The sequence below is a fragment of the Eublepharis macularius genome, chromosome 13 (assembly GCF_028583425.1).
Source record: "Eublepharis macularius isolate TG4126 chromosome 13, MPM_Emac_v1.0, whole genome shotgun sequence".
Taxonomy (NCBI): domain Eukaryota; kingdom Metazoa; phylum Chordata; class Lepidosauria; order Squamata; family Eublepharidae; genus Eublepharis; species Eublepharis macularius.
In genome coordinates, this window is record NC_072802.1 from 59,154,367 (window position 1) to 59,172,282 (window position 17,916).

Consider the following 17,916-nt stretch of genomic DNA (forward strand, 5'->3'; position numbering starts at 1 on the left):
TCAGTCATAATTTTCCTTTTTTCCAAATGCATTTCTTATTAATCTTGTGGAGATTTTAAAACAAGATTTAAAAAAAGAAATAGAAAGCTTTTCAAGCACTATGACGTCGCTCTGCACAACCACACACCTAATTTTCCTCTGTAACTATTTCAGAGACATCTCACGTTCACATTGCCAAATTATACATTTTAGCAGTAGTTTTACACGAACAAAAAAAAATGTGTGGTTCTGCTGGTGAGAACTTCCTTTGGGAAAGAAAACAGCGTTGCTTCAGCACTTGTTTTTCGGCTCGGCAGCTCCTCCTCTATTGGCCCCGAGGTATAGCTAGCCTTGGGAAAATGCCCACTGTTGGAACTAGTCAACAGATGAATGACAGGCTGTGGATACCATGGAACTGGATCAGAAGTAGTTTGCCTGACAGGGATAGATATACTTCGAGAACAGAATACCCCCCAGGTTCAGATCGAAGACTAGGAAATCCTTTGCTTGAGATTGCGGAAGGCAGCTGCCAGTCTAAGCAGACAACATTGAGTGAGATGGACCAATGGTCCGACTCAGCATAAATACGTTCACTGGTCTAGTATTGTCTGCTCTGATTGGCAGCAGCTCTACAAGGTCTCTAGTGGAGTCTCTGCATTAAATGGCTCAATGAAAGTGTTTGCTTGGAAAGGCCCACTGAGTTTCCTCATTTTATTTAAATCTGCCAAGCGGATGCTTTTTATTTTCTCTTTCATTGGACCTGGCGGGTGTTAAACTTTAGACGACTGTTCATGTAATGATTGCTATGTATTCTAGTTATATTTTACACTACATTCTGTGAGAGAAAAGCTTCAGTTTGTGGAAAGAAACTTACACGAATGGAAGTTACCTCAGTCTAAAGGAACTTAAGATCTAAGTTGCTGTCCTTGCTAGATATTTAAGGAATATTTCTTCAAAGTTTGGTCAGATAGGATGTACACAGACTGTCTTCTATATGTTACATACTCCCCTGTTATAGCTAAGTGGGAGGGGCCAAATTTACATAAAAATCCTTCCTTCATTTTCTCACCAGGCAAGGAGCCGTGTTGTGCAATGGTGGAGGGAAAAAAACATTTAACAGGGATTCATGTAGAAACTGGAAATGCACTTTATATAAATTGCAATAAGACACGATTCCTGCCAGGTTGACAGTGACTCTCCTCCTTTTCTGACAGTTTTCCAAATGGCTCTGTATACTGGAGAAAGTGTTAATTAAGAGAGCATTTTTCATGAAACAAAGATATGATTAAGACTGTGCCAGTCACTGAGTATCTGAGAAGCAGCTATTGGTTCACAGGCAGGGCTGCTCCAAGGGTGGGGGTGAAAGGCTGAAGCGCCGAGACCAAGAAGAGGCAGAGGGTGAAAGTGGAAGCAGGGAACCAAGGAGAGAGAGTCGAGCCTGAAAGCATGGGAACTGACCACTTCTGGGGCAGCCCCATTGTGCTTCTGACAGAGAAACAAAAAACAGGGAGTATGGGGTGGTTCTTTTTATGCCAGCCCCCTCATTCACCAAAACCCTGGAGATCCTCCCTTAGACATTAGTGAAGTGGTGCAGGGCTATATCGTCAGGCAACAGCTTCCACGCAACTGCATCATCGCATGAGAACAGAGGAACAGTTGCGCTGAATCACATCAATGGTCTGTCTATGTCCAGCATTTTGCAAGGTGGTAAACCAGATAGGCTAGAAGGCCTACAAGCGAGACATGGAAGCCGCCTCGGCCTTCCCTTGTTGCTACAACTAGCACTGTTATTTAAAGTGTCATTGCTGGTGAACATGGAGGTTCCATTTAGTAACCATGGCTAAAGCCGTTGATGGATCTGTTCTCCGTGGATTTGTTTAATCTCCTTGTCTCTTTCTCAGGACCTGAACATACATTAACACAACCAATGGAAGGGTAGTTGGAAGTCATTACTGTGATGGACAGTTTCAAGTTCTGCCTTTCAGGAGCCTCAGCCAATCCATCTATCCAGGATATGATGAAGGCCGAGATCCACAGATGTCTCCAAACAAGGCCCACCTCCATAGTTTCTCCATGTATCCTCACAACACTTGTATGAAACAAGTAAAGCTAAGAGAGAGCAAGAGGCCCCATGCTCACCCAGTGAAGTTCATGGCCAAATCTGAATTTGAACCTGGGTCTCCATATCCTCTCTCAGGCACCCTGGCGACTGCACCACGTGAGCCTTCAAAACATGCCCCAATACCAAGAGCGAGCGGCGAAAACAACAGACCGGGAAATCTGATTTGAAATAGCTGGGGCAGGGTACTTCCTTTCTCTGCTCTGCTGGGGATTTTTATAGACTTCTGCTCCCAAGGACTAGAAGAGGAAAGACTTACATTCCATGCAATCGTTTCTGGAAGGGGCCGAACAGGGCAAAAAAATGATAGATAAAATATATAAGCATCAAAATCATTCCACCTCAGGCTAAAACCATGTAAGAATATAAGGAACAAATATCACTCTGTGATACTATGGATTATATGATTTTTGAGCTCAAAGAGTATTTTGACATTTGTCTGTTAAGTTCTTACAAGGTCTTAGCCTGCGAAAAGAGTATTTAGTTGACTGTATGTTTTGTTTCTCATAGCTCCAGCCTGTCACTCTCTTTGGCAGATGTATACAATCACTACATGAAGATGGTTTAATCGCTGGCATCTCCCAATTAAAGAATCTCAGAGAGTAGAAACAGTAGACTCTTCTCTGCTTCTTAGAAAACTACTGCCAATCAGAGTACATAATACTCAGAGATAAACTACACGAGATGCCCAACATGCGTTGGGTTCCTGCAAGTTTACCTGGGCCGTTTCCACACAGCTCCCCGCTGCTCGTAACAACCCGGAAGATTGCGCAAAAACTGCGGAAGATCGTGTTTTCTCACGCGAGATTTGTGCGACGTCACGTGACATCGCGCAAATCTCGTGTGAGAAAACGCGATCTTCCGCGTTTTTTGCACGATCTTCCAGGTTGTTACGAGCAGCGGGGAGCTGTGTGAAAACGGCTCTGGAAAGTGCAGTTGTGCCCCACCCCCAAGCTCCCGGAGGAAAACCTTGCAAAAATCAGCTGCACTAGGGTTTTCCTCCAGGAGCTTGGGGACGGGGCATGACTACACTTCCCAGGTAAACTTGCAGGAACATGACACGTGTTGGCTCTTAGCTAGATAGATGGACCTGCAATTCAATTGACTTCAGCAACATCAAGATGAATGCCTAGTCCTTGAAATGGTAAATAAATCAGATTGTCATCAGCTGGATGGTGCGCAAAGATGATCCAACATTAATCTTCAGTGCCTTCAAATCACTTTCTTCTCAGCAGATGAAGGCGCACATAAACACAGCCATGCTACACGTGCAGGGAACATTTTCCGTACTATAGGGAAAGGCTCGACATTCAAGCAAAGGATGCTCCCTGTTTCCCTCCCACTCGTAATAAGATAATTACTTGATTGCTTTTGACAATCAATCAACAAAACTTGGAGTGAAGAATGATTCATGTGCTCCGTATAAAAATGAATCAGAGGGGAAGCATTTCGCAATTAGCCAGCTCCTGTTGGCTTACCTGCCACAGCTTCAGACAGAGGGGCATGCCCAGTTTGGCATCTGCCTCTGGCTTCAAGGTACAGACTGATGTCTTGGATGGCAGCTCCAAAATCCGAACCTGACATTAAGAAAACAAGCTTGGTTGACCAGGTGCCAGATACACACGTGAGTCTTCTAAAGTTATCTGCAAGGGCTGGTAGAAGCTCTTTCACTGTTGTTCAGAAGGGGATGGGGTGGGGAGGAGAGAGATCAACACAGACGATCTCAAGAAGCGGAAGTGCTAAGTAAAGGAGTCCTGCGGCGCCTTAGAGGTTATCAGATTTACATTAAGTTGCATAGACAAGAACCCACCCCACTGGATGCATGAAGCAGACCCGCCCCCCCAACTGACAGATTTCATTTGTTCATGTCTAATTGCGTGTGTGTATGTGTGTGTGTGTGTACATTATACAGAGAGAGACACTGTAACCACTGAGACCCAAAATATCACGAAATTCCAAGGATATCATCTGTGATAGTGCTGCACAAAGCTCAATGGACACATTTATACTTTTTTAAAAAAAATTATCACGCTCTTCCTGCACTGGAACTGGCTCGCCCTCCCAACTGTAACAGAATCAACAAGAAAATAATCAGACCTGATAGCACCAGGGAACATCCCCCAAGAAATACATTTCAAGCCCAATACCAATAAAAGCATTTGCTCCGAACGATTTAAATACTCCTCCCAAAGGGGCATTTTAGTGGCTGCAGAGCTCAGTCATTGAAAAGGCTAGCCTCTGGAATAAGATGGCCTCGCATGCCTCTCCGAGAGGGCGGACCACACACCTTCTCTGGCAAGCCCTTCCGAAGGGTGCTTCCAGGCAGAAGGTTATAGATCTGATGTACCTCTTGAAAGGAAAGGACTTCCAGCAGGAGAAACTGGGCCAACCTTAGTTGAGAAACTGGCCAAAGTGACCAGTCACAACTGTAGTAACCGACAATAATAACACAATCATCTTCTTTGCTGTGGTCTAGCTCAGCAGCTTCACTCCAGAGACTTCTCCAGAATTTTACTCTTTGAGGGGCTTTTGACTGAATGATAGGTCCTCTCACTTTCCTATTGATTTCTGGATGATTGCTGTGGGCAGGGTTTTTTTTCTGGGAAAAGAGGTGGTGGAACTCGTGGGTAGCCCTCGGAGAAAATGGTCACATGGCTGGTGGCCCCGCCCCCTGATCTCCAGACAGAAGGGAGTTGAGATTGCCCTCCGGAGGGCAATCTCAAGTCCCCTCTGTCTGGAGAGCAGGGGGCGGGGCCACCAGCCATGTGACCATCTTCAAAGAGGTTCCGGAACTCCATTCCACTGCGTTCCAGCTGAAAAAAAGCCCTGGTTGTGGGGATAATAACAACATACTTTGTAAACCGTTCTGAGTGGGCATTAAGTTGTCCTGAAGGGCAGTATAGAAATCGAATGCTGTTGTTATTATGTAGGCAGCAGGAAGGTATTGTTGGCAGATTCTCAAGCTGGAAGATGAGAAGGTGAATGAACCCCTAACGGGATATTGGATGTCGCCAGGCCCTATAATAATGGATCTGTTTGTCTTTAAGGTGTTACACCTTCTTGGTTTGTCAGTAATAAACAGACTTCAGTCGCAGTTCAAGGGCCTGAGCCTCATTTCTGTTTTACTTCCACATGAATTTATACCTACACGTTCGTCAAAGAGTCAGATAGTCCAGTTCTATACGTTTACTCAAATGTCCATCCTAGGGGGGGGGGTCGCCATAAGTCAGCTATGACTTGAGGGCACTCTCCACCACCACATCCTATTGAGTTCAGTTGGTCTTACTCCAAGCATGTGGACACAGGATTGCAGCCTTAGTTGCAATTCAGCCTTGAATGACAATAGCCAAGTCACCTCTAGGGATGTGCGTTTCGGCTTTCTGAATGCCGAAAGAAAGCCGAAACAAAAGTGTTTCGGCTTCTTTCGGGTTAGCCGAAACGTTTCAGAGAAAGCCGAAACGTTTCGGCTTATCCGAAAGAAAAAAAGCCGAAACGTTTCGGCTTCTTTAGGCTTTCTTTCGGCTTTTTCAATGGGAAAATGCCTCCGTCTTCCCGGACGCCTGGGGGAAGCATTTTCCCACCGAATCAAGCCAGAATTGGTGGGGACCTTCCTCTAACCCCTCTCTAACAACCCCCCAATTTTCAGACCGATTGGACTTTGGGGAAAAAATGAAGAGGCAGGCTTCCTTTGCCAGGGGTGGCATTTTGCATGCAAAATGCCCCACAACCCTCTGGGGCCCTTCTCCCACCCTTCCTCCCACCCCCCACCAAGGCTCAGCCTGCTCCCACTTGGGGGGGCCATTTCATGGCCTCCCCAAGTAGGTGCTCTGTTCTCTACCACTGACAGCTGGGTGAGGCTTGTCTTGCCAGGAGTGGCATTTTGCATGCAAAATGCCCCCCAACCCTCAGGGGCCCTTCTCCCACCTCTACTCCCACCCCCCACCAAGGCTCAGCCTGCTCCCACTTGGGGGGTATTTCATGGCCTCCCCAAGTAGGTGCTCTCAGTCCCCAAAGTCCACCCCCTACAGCCCCACACAAACCCAATTCCCCCCCAGCTGCCACACACAGACCCAAATCCCCACATTAGCCCCTCACAGACCCAAATCCACCCCCAGCAGCCCCACACCCATAACCCCAGGAACAGGCTGGCAAAGGCCAGCCCTCTCCCTTTGTTCCCTATGCTGGGAACTTCTAAATTCTCTTTCCCTGGCCAAATCTGCACAGCCCAGGGGTGCCACAATGGTGGGCACACTTCTGAGTGCCAGCTGGTCCCTGTGAAAGAGCACCTGAACCACAGACACCCTTCCTCAAGTTCCCCCACCACCTACAGAGATGGTTGGCCAGCCAGCCCCATTGTTCCCTATGATGGGAACCAACTGCACAACAAAGAATAAAACACGAACAACACAAAATAAAGTTTTTAAAAAATTATTTTCTCCCTTTCAAAGTACAAGTAGCAAAGCATTATGACACATTACACCAGCAATCCCCCACACAGAAAAATAACACAACTCACTTAACATCAGAGAATCACAAAAGCACAATTCCTGACAAAAACGCTTTATTTCTTGAACAGCTTTAGGTTATGTATTGTCGAAGGCTTTCACGGCCGGAGAACGATGGTTGTTGTGGGTTTTCCGGGCTGTATTGCCGTGGTCTTGGCATTGTAGTTCCTGACGTTTCGCCAGCAGCTGTGGCTGGCATCTTCAGAGGTGTAGCACAAAAAGACAGAGATCTCTCAGTGTCACAGTGTGGACTGTGTCTGGACAGTGTCCACACTGTGACACTGAGAGATCTCTGTCTTTTGGTGCTACACCTCTGAAGATGCCAGCCACAGCTGCTGGCAAAACGTCAGGAACTACAATGCCAAGACCACGGCAATACAGCCCGGAAAACCCACAACAACCAGCTTTAGGTTACACAGCAGGGGGGCACACCAAAGGGCATGGCAGCAGTATCTTTATTTCTTGAACAGCTTTAGGTTACACAGTAGGAGGGCACAACAGGGCATGATAGCAGTGTACTACACAAAATAATACAACCCACTTCACCGTTTTTGACAGCAATTGTGTTTGGGTGATTCTCTGATGTGAAGTGAGTTGTGTTATTTTTGTGTAGTACACTGCTTTCATGCCCTGTTGTGCCTTCCTACTGTGTAACCTAAAGCAGTTAAAGAAATAAAGTGCTTTTGACAGCAATTTTTTGGGGTGATTCTTTAATGTGAAGTGAGTTGTGTTATTTTTTTTGTAAGATACTGCTGCAATGCCCTTTGGTGTGCCCCCCTGCTGTGTAACCTAAAGCTGTTCAAGAAATAAAGTGTTTTTGACAGGAATTGTGTTTTTGTGATTCTCTGATGTTAAGTGAGTTGTGTTATTTTTGGAATGCTGGAATGCCCTTTGGTGTGCCCCCCTGCTGTGTAACCTAAAGCTGTTCAAGAAATAAAGTGTTTTTGACAGGAATTGTGCTTTTGTGATTCTCTGATGTTAAGTGAGTTGTGTTATTTTTCTGTGTGGGGGACTGCTGGTGTAATGTGTCATAATGCTTTGCTACTTGTACTTTGAAAGGGAGAAAATAATTTTTAAAAAACTTTATTTTGTGTTGGGGTTAGAGGAAGGGGAGAGGGGTTAGAGGAAGGTCCCCACCAATTTTGGGCTGATTCGGTGGGAAAATGCCACCCCAGGCGTCCGGGAAGACGGAGGCATTTTCCCATTGAAAAAAGCCGAAAGAAAGCCGAAACAAAGCCAAAACAAAGCTGAAAGCCGAAAGCCGAAAGGGCTAGCTGTTTCGGCTTTCGGCTTTAGCCGAAAGAGATTCTTGTTTCGGCTAAAGCCGAAACAAGAATGCCGAAAAAATTTTCCTTGCACACCCCTAGTCACCTCTGCCATTTGCTGTCACGAGCAACGGCGATGGCTTCTGGCTCAGGACACAGCCTGGGTCTGACCCATGGATCTGACCTGTGGACACCAACACCGTTTTAGGTCAATCAGTGGCCCTTTAGCCTTGAGGGCTCAATGGAACCTCCAGGTTGAGAAGCAGAGGTACCATCTGCTGGGTGGCAATAGAAGGGAAGGGCTGTTGCCTTTGGCGCTTTGCTGCTGGGGCTTCTTGAAGCATCAGGAAACAGGATGTAAGATTAAATGGTCCGATCCAGAAGTGATTTTCAGACGTTCTTGCATGCCCCATTCATTCATACAGCTCTGTTTGAACTGCATGAGCATACACACAGGACCCTGCAGAGCCAACTTCCCTCTTACTCTTTCTTCTCATTTCCAGCCCTCAATCTAATACCTGTTTCTTGTGCTGAGCATTTCTAGGTCATTTTTTTTTTTTGCATTAGGTCATCCGGTTTGTTAAAGCTACAGACACAAAAATGGCTGGAGGGGAACCTCACAATTGCAGCGCTTCCATTCACTAAGCCATTTAAAACCCAGCGCTTTCACACTGAAACCGGCTTCACCCCAGGGAAATCCGCGAGAGTAAGCTGGTTTAAGTGCCCAGAGTCTCGTCTGAGCAGTTTGTGGATTTGTATTACAAGCACCCGAGGTGGGAAGAGACACCCACATCTATCATTTACTGCTGATGCAAGACTGGGGAGTGGGCAGGGAGGCATTTTTAAACACCAAAGGGGCAATTCAGCAGGAAACTTTGCGGTACAAGCGCCATTACAATGAACAGAACCTGCCCAAGAGCTTCGCCTAGCAGTGATCTTGCACAGCTCCCATTCATATGCACAGCAGACCTTCCTGCTACCTTGTGCTTTCAAATAACTGGACTTTTATCAGGCTCCATCTACACATTACAATATACTTGTGTTTGTTGGGGCCTTGTATCATATGTATGATGGGAGTTTTTGTGCTTCTCCAACACACACTGGCTCTTTTCTGCTTGTGACCAAAGCATGCACGGATAAGCAGCTTCAGACCCCCCCCACCATCCAAACCACCCCATGAAGCCCCTATTGGCTCTGCTGTAAAATTCGTGTTATGTATTCATTTTATTGATGTTATTTATAGTTCGCCTTTCTCACTGAGACTCAAGGCAGATTACACAGTATAATTCAGTATGATCATCAGCTGAGACATTCAATAAACAATACAAATTACTTACACTGCTACATATAAGTTTCACAACAGAGCCAACAGTGGTTTCATGAAGTGGTCTGAGAATGCAAAAACAGTGGGGGGGGGGAGGGGGCAAGCTAAAGCTGCTTCTTCCTACATGCTGTTGGCACAAACAGAAAAGCGCTGGGGGGTGGGTGGGCTGGGAGTCACAAAACTCCTATTGCCCATGTGATACAAAGTTCTTGTGTTTTCCCCCAATAAACATGAAGGCTTTCTAACACACAGCTTCAGAAGCAGACAGAGGAATAAGGAGCAATAAGAACCTTAGTATTTTCCCTTGGCACCAGTTAAGCTGCAATCCTATGCCTATATACTTGACAGTAAACTCCATTAAATATATTGGGACTCCAGTCCTATCAGACATACTTGAAACTTAACTAGGGATGCCAATTCTGGGGTGATGGTAGTATTGTCCTGATCCAATAAAGCACTTCTGTGTAGGCCGGAGTAGGCATGCCACACAGCCTCCATTAATTGCTCTTTACATTTCTACATTCCTGATCTCCTGGTCAGTTGGCATGCCACACGGGAAGACTCAGGGAGTAGTTTAAATGTGTAACAATAAGTCTCTCACCATTCACAGAGCACAACATTCCCATACACTCTAAGTAACATTCTTCTATGCTCAGAAGCTCATGATGTACCTTTCATTCTGTTATGCTTCCTAGATAAGACAAAAGTCTGAACACAGCATAATTTGCTTAGTTGGCTGAGAATGGAATGTGTAACTTGTAACTGTTGCTATAACCATATTTGGAAATCCGGGACTTCCTGAATACAAGTTAATAAAACTCTCGCCTCCATCTTTGGAGGGGCAGACTTTGCATCCAGATCCTGTCTCATGTCGTTACTACACTTCTGTCCTTAAGCAAGATGCCAACTCACCATCAGTAAGCATAGATTAATTATCCTTGAAGCCAGGGGCCTCTAACATGGTGCCTGTGGGCACCATTGTGGCCACTGACTAGAGTTGTGTCTCCAGGTGGTGGTTGGAGAGCTGGAATTATAACTGATCTCCAGGTCATACAGATCAGTTCCCCTGGAGAAAATGGCTACTTTGGAATATAGACGGTATGACATTATACCCTGCTGATGTCCCTTGCCTCCCCAAACCTTACCCTCTCCAGGCTCCACTCCCAAAATCTCCAGGAATTTCCCAACCTGGAGCTGGCAACCCTACTGCTGGTGCCTGCCAAGTGTTTTTAGAAACTGGGTAAGATAGGGTTGCCAGCTCCAGGTTGGGAAATTCCTGGAGATCTGGGGGCTGAAACCTGGAGAAACCTGGAGGAAATGGGGTTTGGGGAGGGAAAGGACCTTGACATGGCATAATTCCATACAGTCCACCCCCCAAAGTAGCCATTTTCTCCTGGTGAACTGATCTCTGTGGCCTGGAGACCAGTTGCAATTCCGGGAGATCTCCAGCCACTACATGGAGGCTGGCAACCCTAAGGTGAGGCCAGGTGGGGCTTTTGCCAAGCATGCCTTCTGATTGGCCACTGGAGATTTGATTGGCTGAGCAGATTTCTAAAAAACATTGTTTGGGCAGAAGCTGCTACAATACAAGGATCTTCTCTGTGTGACTGAAGGTAAGCAGTGGCAGCCATTTTGTGGCTGGCTCAGCCTCCTACAGCAGCCTTGCTGTGGCAGCCATTTTGTAGCTGCATCCATCACACTGTCAGAATTCCAAATGTGCCTGCAGATTTTAAAAGGTTGGAGACCCTTGCTTTAAATGCTTGGAGGACCTCGATATGTGCTCTTGCTTTGGAAGTTTTAATTATTTTTTAAAAAAATAGACCTTACAAGACCAGTTTTTCCACTTTTGTCTAGGAGACTCCAGAGTTCAGGGCAGGCCATGAACAGGGTATGAGAAAGGAGCCATACTAGTGTTATGTTATGTGAACAGTGTATTCTTTTAAGCAGAGTTATTCAAGGCTGTTGAGGAGGGGGGCTTAGAAAACCCATCCTAGGAAATAAATTAGGGAGCACATAAATCAATTAAGCAGTACAGTTTTCTCATCAAAATATCCTACATAATGGAATTCTCTTTTATTAGACATTCTCTTATCCAGAGATCCTTGGCATTAAAAAACCCCCTTTAAAACCCTCAAATCCCATTAAAATAAGGCACAGAGCTACATTCAATGGGAGCGCTTTGCATATATAGAGAGATCTTGCTTCTCTTCATACAAATACAGCGGAAGAGTAACAGTTGCCCTGGGACTGCAGCCATAAAGCATCAATTTGGTCTTTGTCAGCAGCCAAGAGATGACTGAAGGGTGCACCCCCTCTCTGCCAGGAAGACCACTGCTCCAAGGGAGAGACCAGCCTTGCCAGAGAACCCACAGCCACAGGAAACTTGATTCCTTTCTCCCTACCAGGACAAATTCTGCTTCAACTGCTAGATGTATTGGAAGAAGCCAATGGAAGGACTCTTTGCTCTGTGACAAAGGGTGAGGGGGTGGGGCTGGAGGGTTTTTTTTTGCATTGTTTTAATTTGTTTTAAAGCATCCTAGATATCACTTGGCAAAAAAGCAGAAGCCTAAACCTTTAAAACAAATAAGGTAACAATTAAGTGAATCAGTCCAGACGGCCACGGCATTTCTGCATCTTAATTTCTATTCTATTCTACCAGAGCTAAGCCAGTAATGTAAAGGATGCTATTGTCACTTCCATTTTATATCCGATGGCTAAATTTTAATGATTTGGATCGCTCACTAGTTTGGGTGCTCTTAAAGCAGAAAAATGGATCCAGTTTGATATACTGGTTAAGAGAGGCAGGACTCTAATCTGGAGAGCCAGGTTTGATTCCCCACTCCTCCACTTGAAGCTAGCTGGGTGATCTTGAGTCAGTCACCACTCTCTTGGAGCTCTCTCAGCCCCACCCACCTCACAGGGTGATTGTCATGAGGATAATAATAACACACTTTGTAAACCGCTCTGAGTGGGCGTTAAGTTGTCCTGAAGGGCGGTATATAAATCAAATGTTATTATTATTATTATTAAAATATCCTTAAAATGCAAAAGTAAAACAGGCAAAAGACAGCAAAGTGGATACTGTCATTCACTACAGCAAGCAACAGGGCAAAGTCCATTTGGGGTGAACTGACAGTCTCAGGAAAGGAACCCGTGTCAGCCTCAAATATAAATCCCACTTCATATATTTTGACAGCCGTAACTTAATCTGTGCTTATATATATGTTTTGCTGAATAGGAGAAAGCATTTGTCTTTGCCTGAGGTTAAGAGTGTTCCCGGGTGGCTAAAGGTGGCCACAAGGAAAAACACACCCTTCTCCTTTTGCACATTTATAATGCTCAACATGTTTCTGGCAAATTGGCAGGAGAAGCGACTGTAATTCATAATTGGTGATTCAAATGCAATCAAGAACAAATAAATTCCTGTTCAGATCTTATTATTCATAGACTGAACTTGCTTTCAAGGCAGAATTCCTCTCTTTGGACACCAGCCAAGCATAAACACATATTAAATCTTCATGTTAATCATATGCCTCAAACGTGCTTTGTCCCACCATGTTACCAGTCTGAGGACGCAGCTTTTTCTTCTTTTAAGGAGCTGACAAGGATTTTAATGGAATTTCTGACACCCTGCTAATCTGAAGGTTTGTACATGGGGACATGAACGTTTGTGTCTGGTGAGACCGCAAGTCAAGGACCTCAAAGTAAGGCATACAATATAAAATCTGGATTTTAAAAAAAACCTTTCCTCCTCTTTAGATGAGAGAATTTGACTAGTACTTCATGTACGCAATGCAAATGAGCCGGAGAGTCTATATTGGTGATGGTGCACAGACTCAGAGCCAAGCTACAAGTGATGCCTGACACAGGTTGGACACTTGTCAGCTTCCCTCAAGTTTTGATGGGAAATGTAGGTATCCTGGTCTTGCAGCTGTAATGGACAGCCAAGCTGTAAAACCAGGATGCCTACAATTCCCATCAAAACTTGAGGGAAGCTGACAAGTGTCCAACCCATATAAGGTGACACTTGTAGCTTGGCTTTCAGAGCTGCATAGTCCCTGCCAGGAAACATCCAAGCCCCTCCAGAAATCATGACACATTCACACCATGAGAGCCCTGCTGGATCAAAATGATGCTCCATCTAGACCAGAATCTTGTTTCCTATGGTAACCATCCAAATGTCTCTGGAAGGCCTATAAGGAGCCAGCAAGACACTACTCCACACACTGTTATTGCCTCCAAGCCACAGGTATTCAGAGATATCCTTCCTCTGAACATGGAAGTTCCATTTACTCATCATGTCTAATAACTGTGGCCATTACCACATCCTGTGGCACTGAGTTCTGCAGGTTAATTGCTGTGGTTTGAACCTACTGCCTATCAACTTTGTCTAGGGTTGCCAGGCCCCCTTACCTTCCAGGCGGGAGAGGGGGAGACCTGGCTCTTACCTCCCTCTTCCTTTCTTCATGCTCTAATCACGTAGCAGTGCAATGACGTCACTTCCGGTGACAGCACTGTGTAGGCGCAGGAGTGTGTGCGCACTTCATAGTGGGCTGATTTGGATCTCAAACGGGCCTAATTTGGCCTGTTTGGGGCCCAAATTGGCCTGCGGCGAAGTGCAGGAGCATGCCTGGGAGGCCCCTTGTGCCTTCCTCCCCCGCCAGCCAGTGGGGAGAGAGAGAATGGTGGAAAGGGATCTCTAGGTTTTTTGGATGCCCCAGGAACTACACAAGTGGCAAGAAGAGGTTTTCTCTGTCCACTTTCTTCATCTCACACATAATTTTATAAAACCTTATTATGCCCCTACCCTCCCAGTTGTCTTTTTCTAAACTGAAAAGCCCTAAAGACTTCTCATCTTCATCTCTTTAGATTCCGGCAGCAGGATATGCAACGGGGTTATCAGCCGCAAATATTCAAATGTCAACTAGAGCTCCATTAGGAAAATTCCATTAGCAGCATATAAGCTTCATCATATTCTTGGCAGACCTAATTAGCAGACACAAAGAATTCCTTGTGTCTCTTCCTGAGAAGATATTTTACGTAGATGATGATATTTCCACAATTTGGACCACCTAATGTAAGAAATGAGAGCCTGCCAAACATTATTCTTGTTCCAGAGAGAAAGGAACAAAAGAGATTACCTACCTCTTCCAGGTCTTTGCCTGGTGTAGCCATTAACCAACGCCTCTCTGCCACCTTCAAGAGAGAGCATTTGCAGAACCCAGTGCTCTCTGTGAAAACAGAGTCTGTGACATCTTTCCTTCCTTCTGCCAAGTCCCACAAGCAGACATTTTGATCACGACCCTGGCTTTGAGAATTAACAACATTAAGCATCAGATAACTGAACCCCCATACGTTAACTTCTGTATCTCCTATTTTATAACAGATCCCTCCCCATCACCATACAAACATATCTAACTGCAGGGCTTTTTTTCTGGGAAAAGAGGTGGTGGAACTCAGTGATGGAACTCAGGACCGCACAATGATGTCACTTTGGGTCAGCTGGAACCAGGGGGAGCGGTTTAAAGTTTAAATCGCCCTTGGTGAAAATGGTCACATGGCCGGTGGCCCCGCCCCCTGATCTCCAGACAGAGGGGAGTTTAGATTGCCCTCCGCACCGCATGGCGCGGAGGGCAATCTAAACTCCCCCTGTCTGGAGATCAGGGGGCAGGGCCACCGGCCATGTGACCATTTTCAAGAGGAGCCAGAACTCCGTTCCACCACGTTCCTGCTGATAAAAAGCCCTGTCTAACTGCCTTCACACTAAGAAAGACCCACTGGTCCACTATAGATCATTATTGTCCACTCTGATTGGTAGCAGATCCCCAGGGTCTCAGGAAGATCTTTCCCTAACTTCTGCCACCCAAGATCCTTTTACCAGAGATATCAGAGGCTGAATCTAAGACTTTCTGCATGGAAAGCCAGATGCTCAATCACTGAGCCACAGTTCCCTCCTAGACAATACTTCCAGTTTATCCAGTCATCTGTTTATCCAGCTTCCTTCCATAAGAAACTGATGACATTTTCTTATTTGCCTAACTAAAAAAAAAAATGAATCCTGACATTACTTAAAAGAAAATTCCTCATTTGGTTAAAGCAGATTCATAAAGGTGTTGCAAAGATTAATGAAATATCTTCTGTGAAGAACTAGGACCCAGGCCCACCAGCTCTGCCGAACAACATTCTAACACCACAGCTACAGGGACAGATTGTATTGACTAATCCACTCCATAGACTGCAGTTCCCACATTGTCAGATGCCTGGAAATCACTTCCACAAACCTCCTGTGACCCAGTGCTTTGGAAAGCACTTGAAACCCACTGCTGTTTTTACGGCCATTTATTTTTTTTTAATGCAAGAACAGCACAGAAGGTAAAATTGGCAAGAGGGATCAGCAGAAGTCCTATGTCTCTCAACCAATGTGTTTTTTGGAAAAAAGGATTGAGCAGAGATACCCAGTTGCTTTTTATTTTGCCCTCCTAAAGTAGGGAAGCCTCCCAGAGAAATATGAAGCAACAACGAGCCATGCACATAAAGATGTGTAGGCTACGGTGATGAATTCAAAATGCAGCAGAGTTTATTTGACCTCTGATTCAAGAAGATACAGTCAACAAGTATATTTATGCAGCTTACAGGCACTAGGTACTAGGTAGTGATGTTGACCATTAGCTAGAATGACAGATCTACACTCCTGGGCTGATTCCAGACGGCCCTCCCCATCCCGAAACGTCGCGCGTCGTCGTGCGGAAAACGCGTTATTTTGCGTTTTCCGCGCGACAACGCGCGACGTTTCGGGATGGGGAGGGCCGTCTGGAATCGGCCCTGGTTAAGTATGTGTTTGTTCCATCAAATGATCCAGGAAAGCTTCTTGTTTCACGCCTTCTCTCTGTTATATTTTGCATTTCCCCAAAGGAAAGATGGCAAAAAATATTCTGAAATGGCTTGAGAAACGGAAAGTTAAGGGGCACTGCACAAAGAGCCCTGGAAGATTACTGGTATTTCCAGGCAGACAGGAAAGGGGATAGTATACGTGAGATGAAAACCATGTAATTATGTTGACAATCCAAATTTAATACTAGTCTTCTGGGGTGCTAATTGTGGTTATGCAGACGACAACAAATATAAATGCTAATACGGTCTGCTTGCAGAAGATGTCTTTTCTTGATAAACATGTCAAAACATCTCCAAATCAGACCGACGCTTTGGCAATCTGCTGCAACGGAAGGCGGAACATTAAGTCAATCACAGTAATAACATTTTGTGGCATCTTAAAGACAATCACAGACTGATTGCTGTAGAAGCTTTCAGGGACTGGAGTCCACTGTGTCAGGTGCACAAAGTATTATCCTCAAATGACAGACTGTTTTAACGATTCATTCCCCACTTTTCAATCAAATGATAGTCAATGACTCAAGAAACCTTGTTCCAGAGAAAGTGTGGATCCTGGTTTGTCTCTTGATGTTGGAGCAGTTTTCATGTCAAAAATCAACCACCACTTAACCCTTCTTATGATGACCCACATTGCTAGCGTGGTTGCTTGCAAATAGGCTCCTTTCTACATTGTTGGTGGGACTGTCCCGATTTCTCATTATTGGTCAATGATCTTTAACATAATTGCTAAGATCACAGGATACACTGTCCCTCCCTGACCTGAAATTGTTTTTCTTAATTTTTGGGTGGACTCAGAGATTCCAGCAATACACAGAGATCTAATCTCACTTATGCTAAATGCAGCTAAAACTACCATATCAAAATTTTGTAAGTCAAAAGCTTTGTTACTAATTCAACCTTGGATTAACAAATTGTGGGAATAGCCCACTATGGACAAAATCACCGATTGCATCTCATTTGCTGAAAATCAGAACTTCCACTCGGACCTTTTTGGGAAATGGTCACTGTTTCTGGAATTTATGGAATATCAAGATAGATTGCTAAACTTGGTTCCTGATAAAGTTATTGCGATATATTAAGTCTTTAACATCGTTGTATAACTTGTTTTTCCTTCTTCGCTGTATAATCGTTAGCGAAAATTATCCTATCTGCACTGTTCTGATTATATATTACTGTATTGTTAAAAACTTCAAAAATAAATAATTAAAGAATCAACTACCACTTTTGGTTCAAACCCCACTTAGCCCTAATATTGATAACGACCTAATACTAATAACACAAGCCAGAGATATGTGAGCTCAGCAGAAACCAGAATGCCACCAGAAGGCACACAGTATACAGTCATGAATCGTGGGATTTAGAAAAGAGTCCAGTAGCACCTTTAAGACTAACCAACTTTACTGTAGCATAAGCTTTTGAGAACCACAGTTCTCTTCGTCAGATGCATGCATCTCGAAAGCTTATGTTACAGTAAAGTTGGTTAGTCTTAAAGGTGCTACTGGACTCTTCTATTTTGCTACTGCAGACTAACACGGCTAACTCCTCTGGATCTATGATGGGATTTGAAGGGGTCAGGCAGGCAGTTCCACATTTTACCCATGTTTTCCTATGCAGGCTGTTTTCCTATTCAGTGGTCTGTTGTGCCCAGGGCTTTTTTTCTGGGAAAAGAGGTGGTGGAACTCTGTGGTGGAACTCAAGACCGCACAATGACATCACTTTGGGTCAGCTGGAGCAAGGGGGAGGTTTTTTAAAATTTAAATTGCTGCTTGGCGCAGACGGCAATCTAAACTCCCCTCTGTCTGGAGATCGGGGGGCGGGGCCACCGGCCATATG

General features: G+C 45.0%; 1 protein-coding gene across 1 annotated transcript in view; it reads right to left on the bottom strand.

The window, feature by feature from the left end:
* GNB1L (G protein subunit beta 1 like) overlaps positions 1 to 17,916 on the bottom strand; it is a 66,219-nt gene that overhangs the window by 13,194 nt on the left and 35,109 nt on the right. Inside the window, exons 4-5 of the mRNA XM_054996888.1 lie at positions 14,338 to 14,500; positions 3,577 to 3,675 (exon numbers count right to left, since the gene is read on the bottom strand). Of these exons, the coding sequence (XP_054852863.1) occupies positions 3,577 to 3,675; positions 14,338 to 14,500 (262 nt within the window). The remainder of the gene's footprint in view (positions 1 to 3,576; positions 3,676 to 14,337; positions 14,501 to 17,916) is intronic.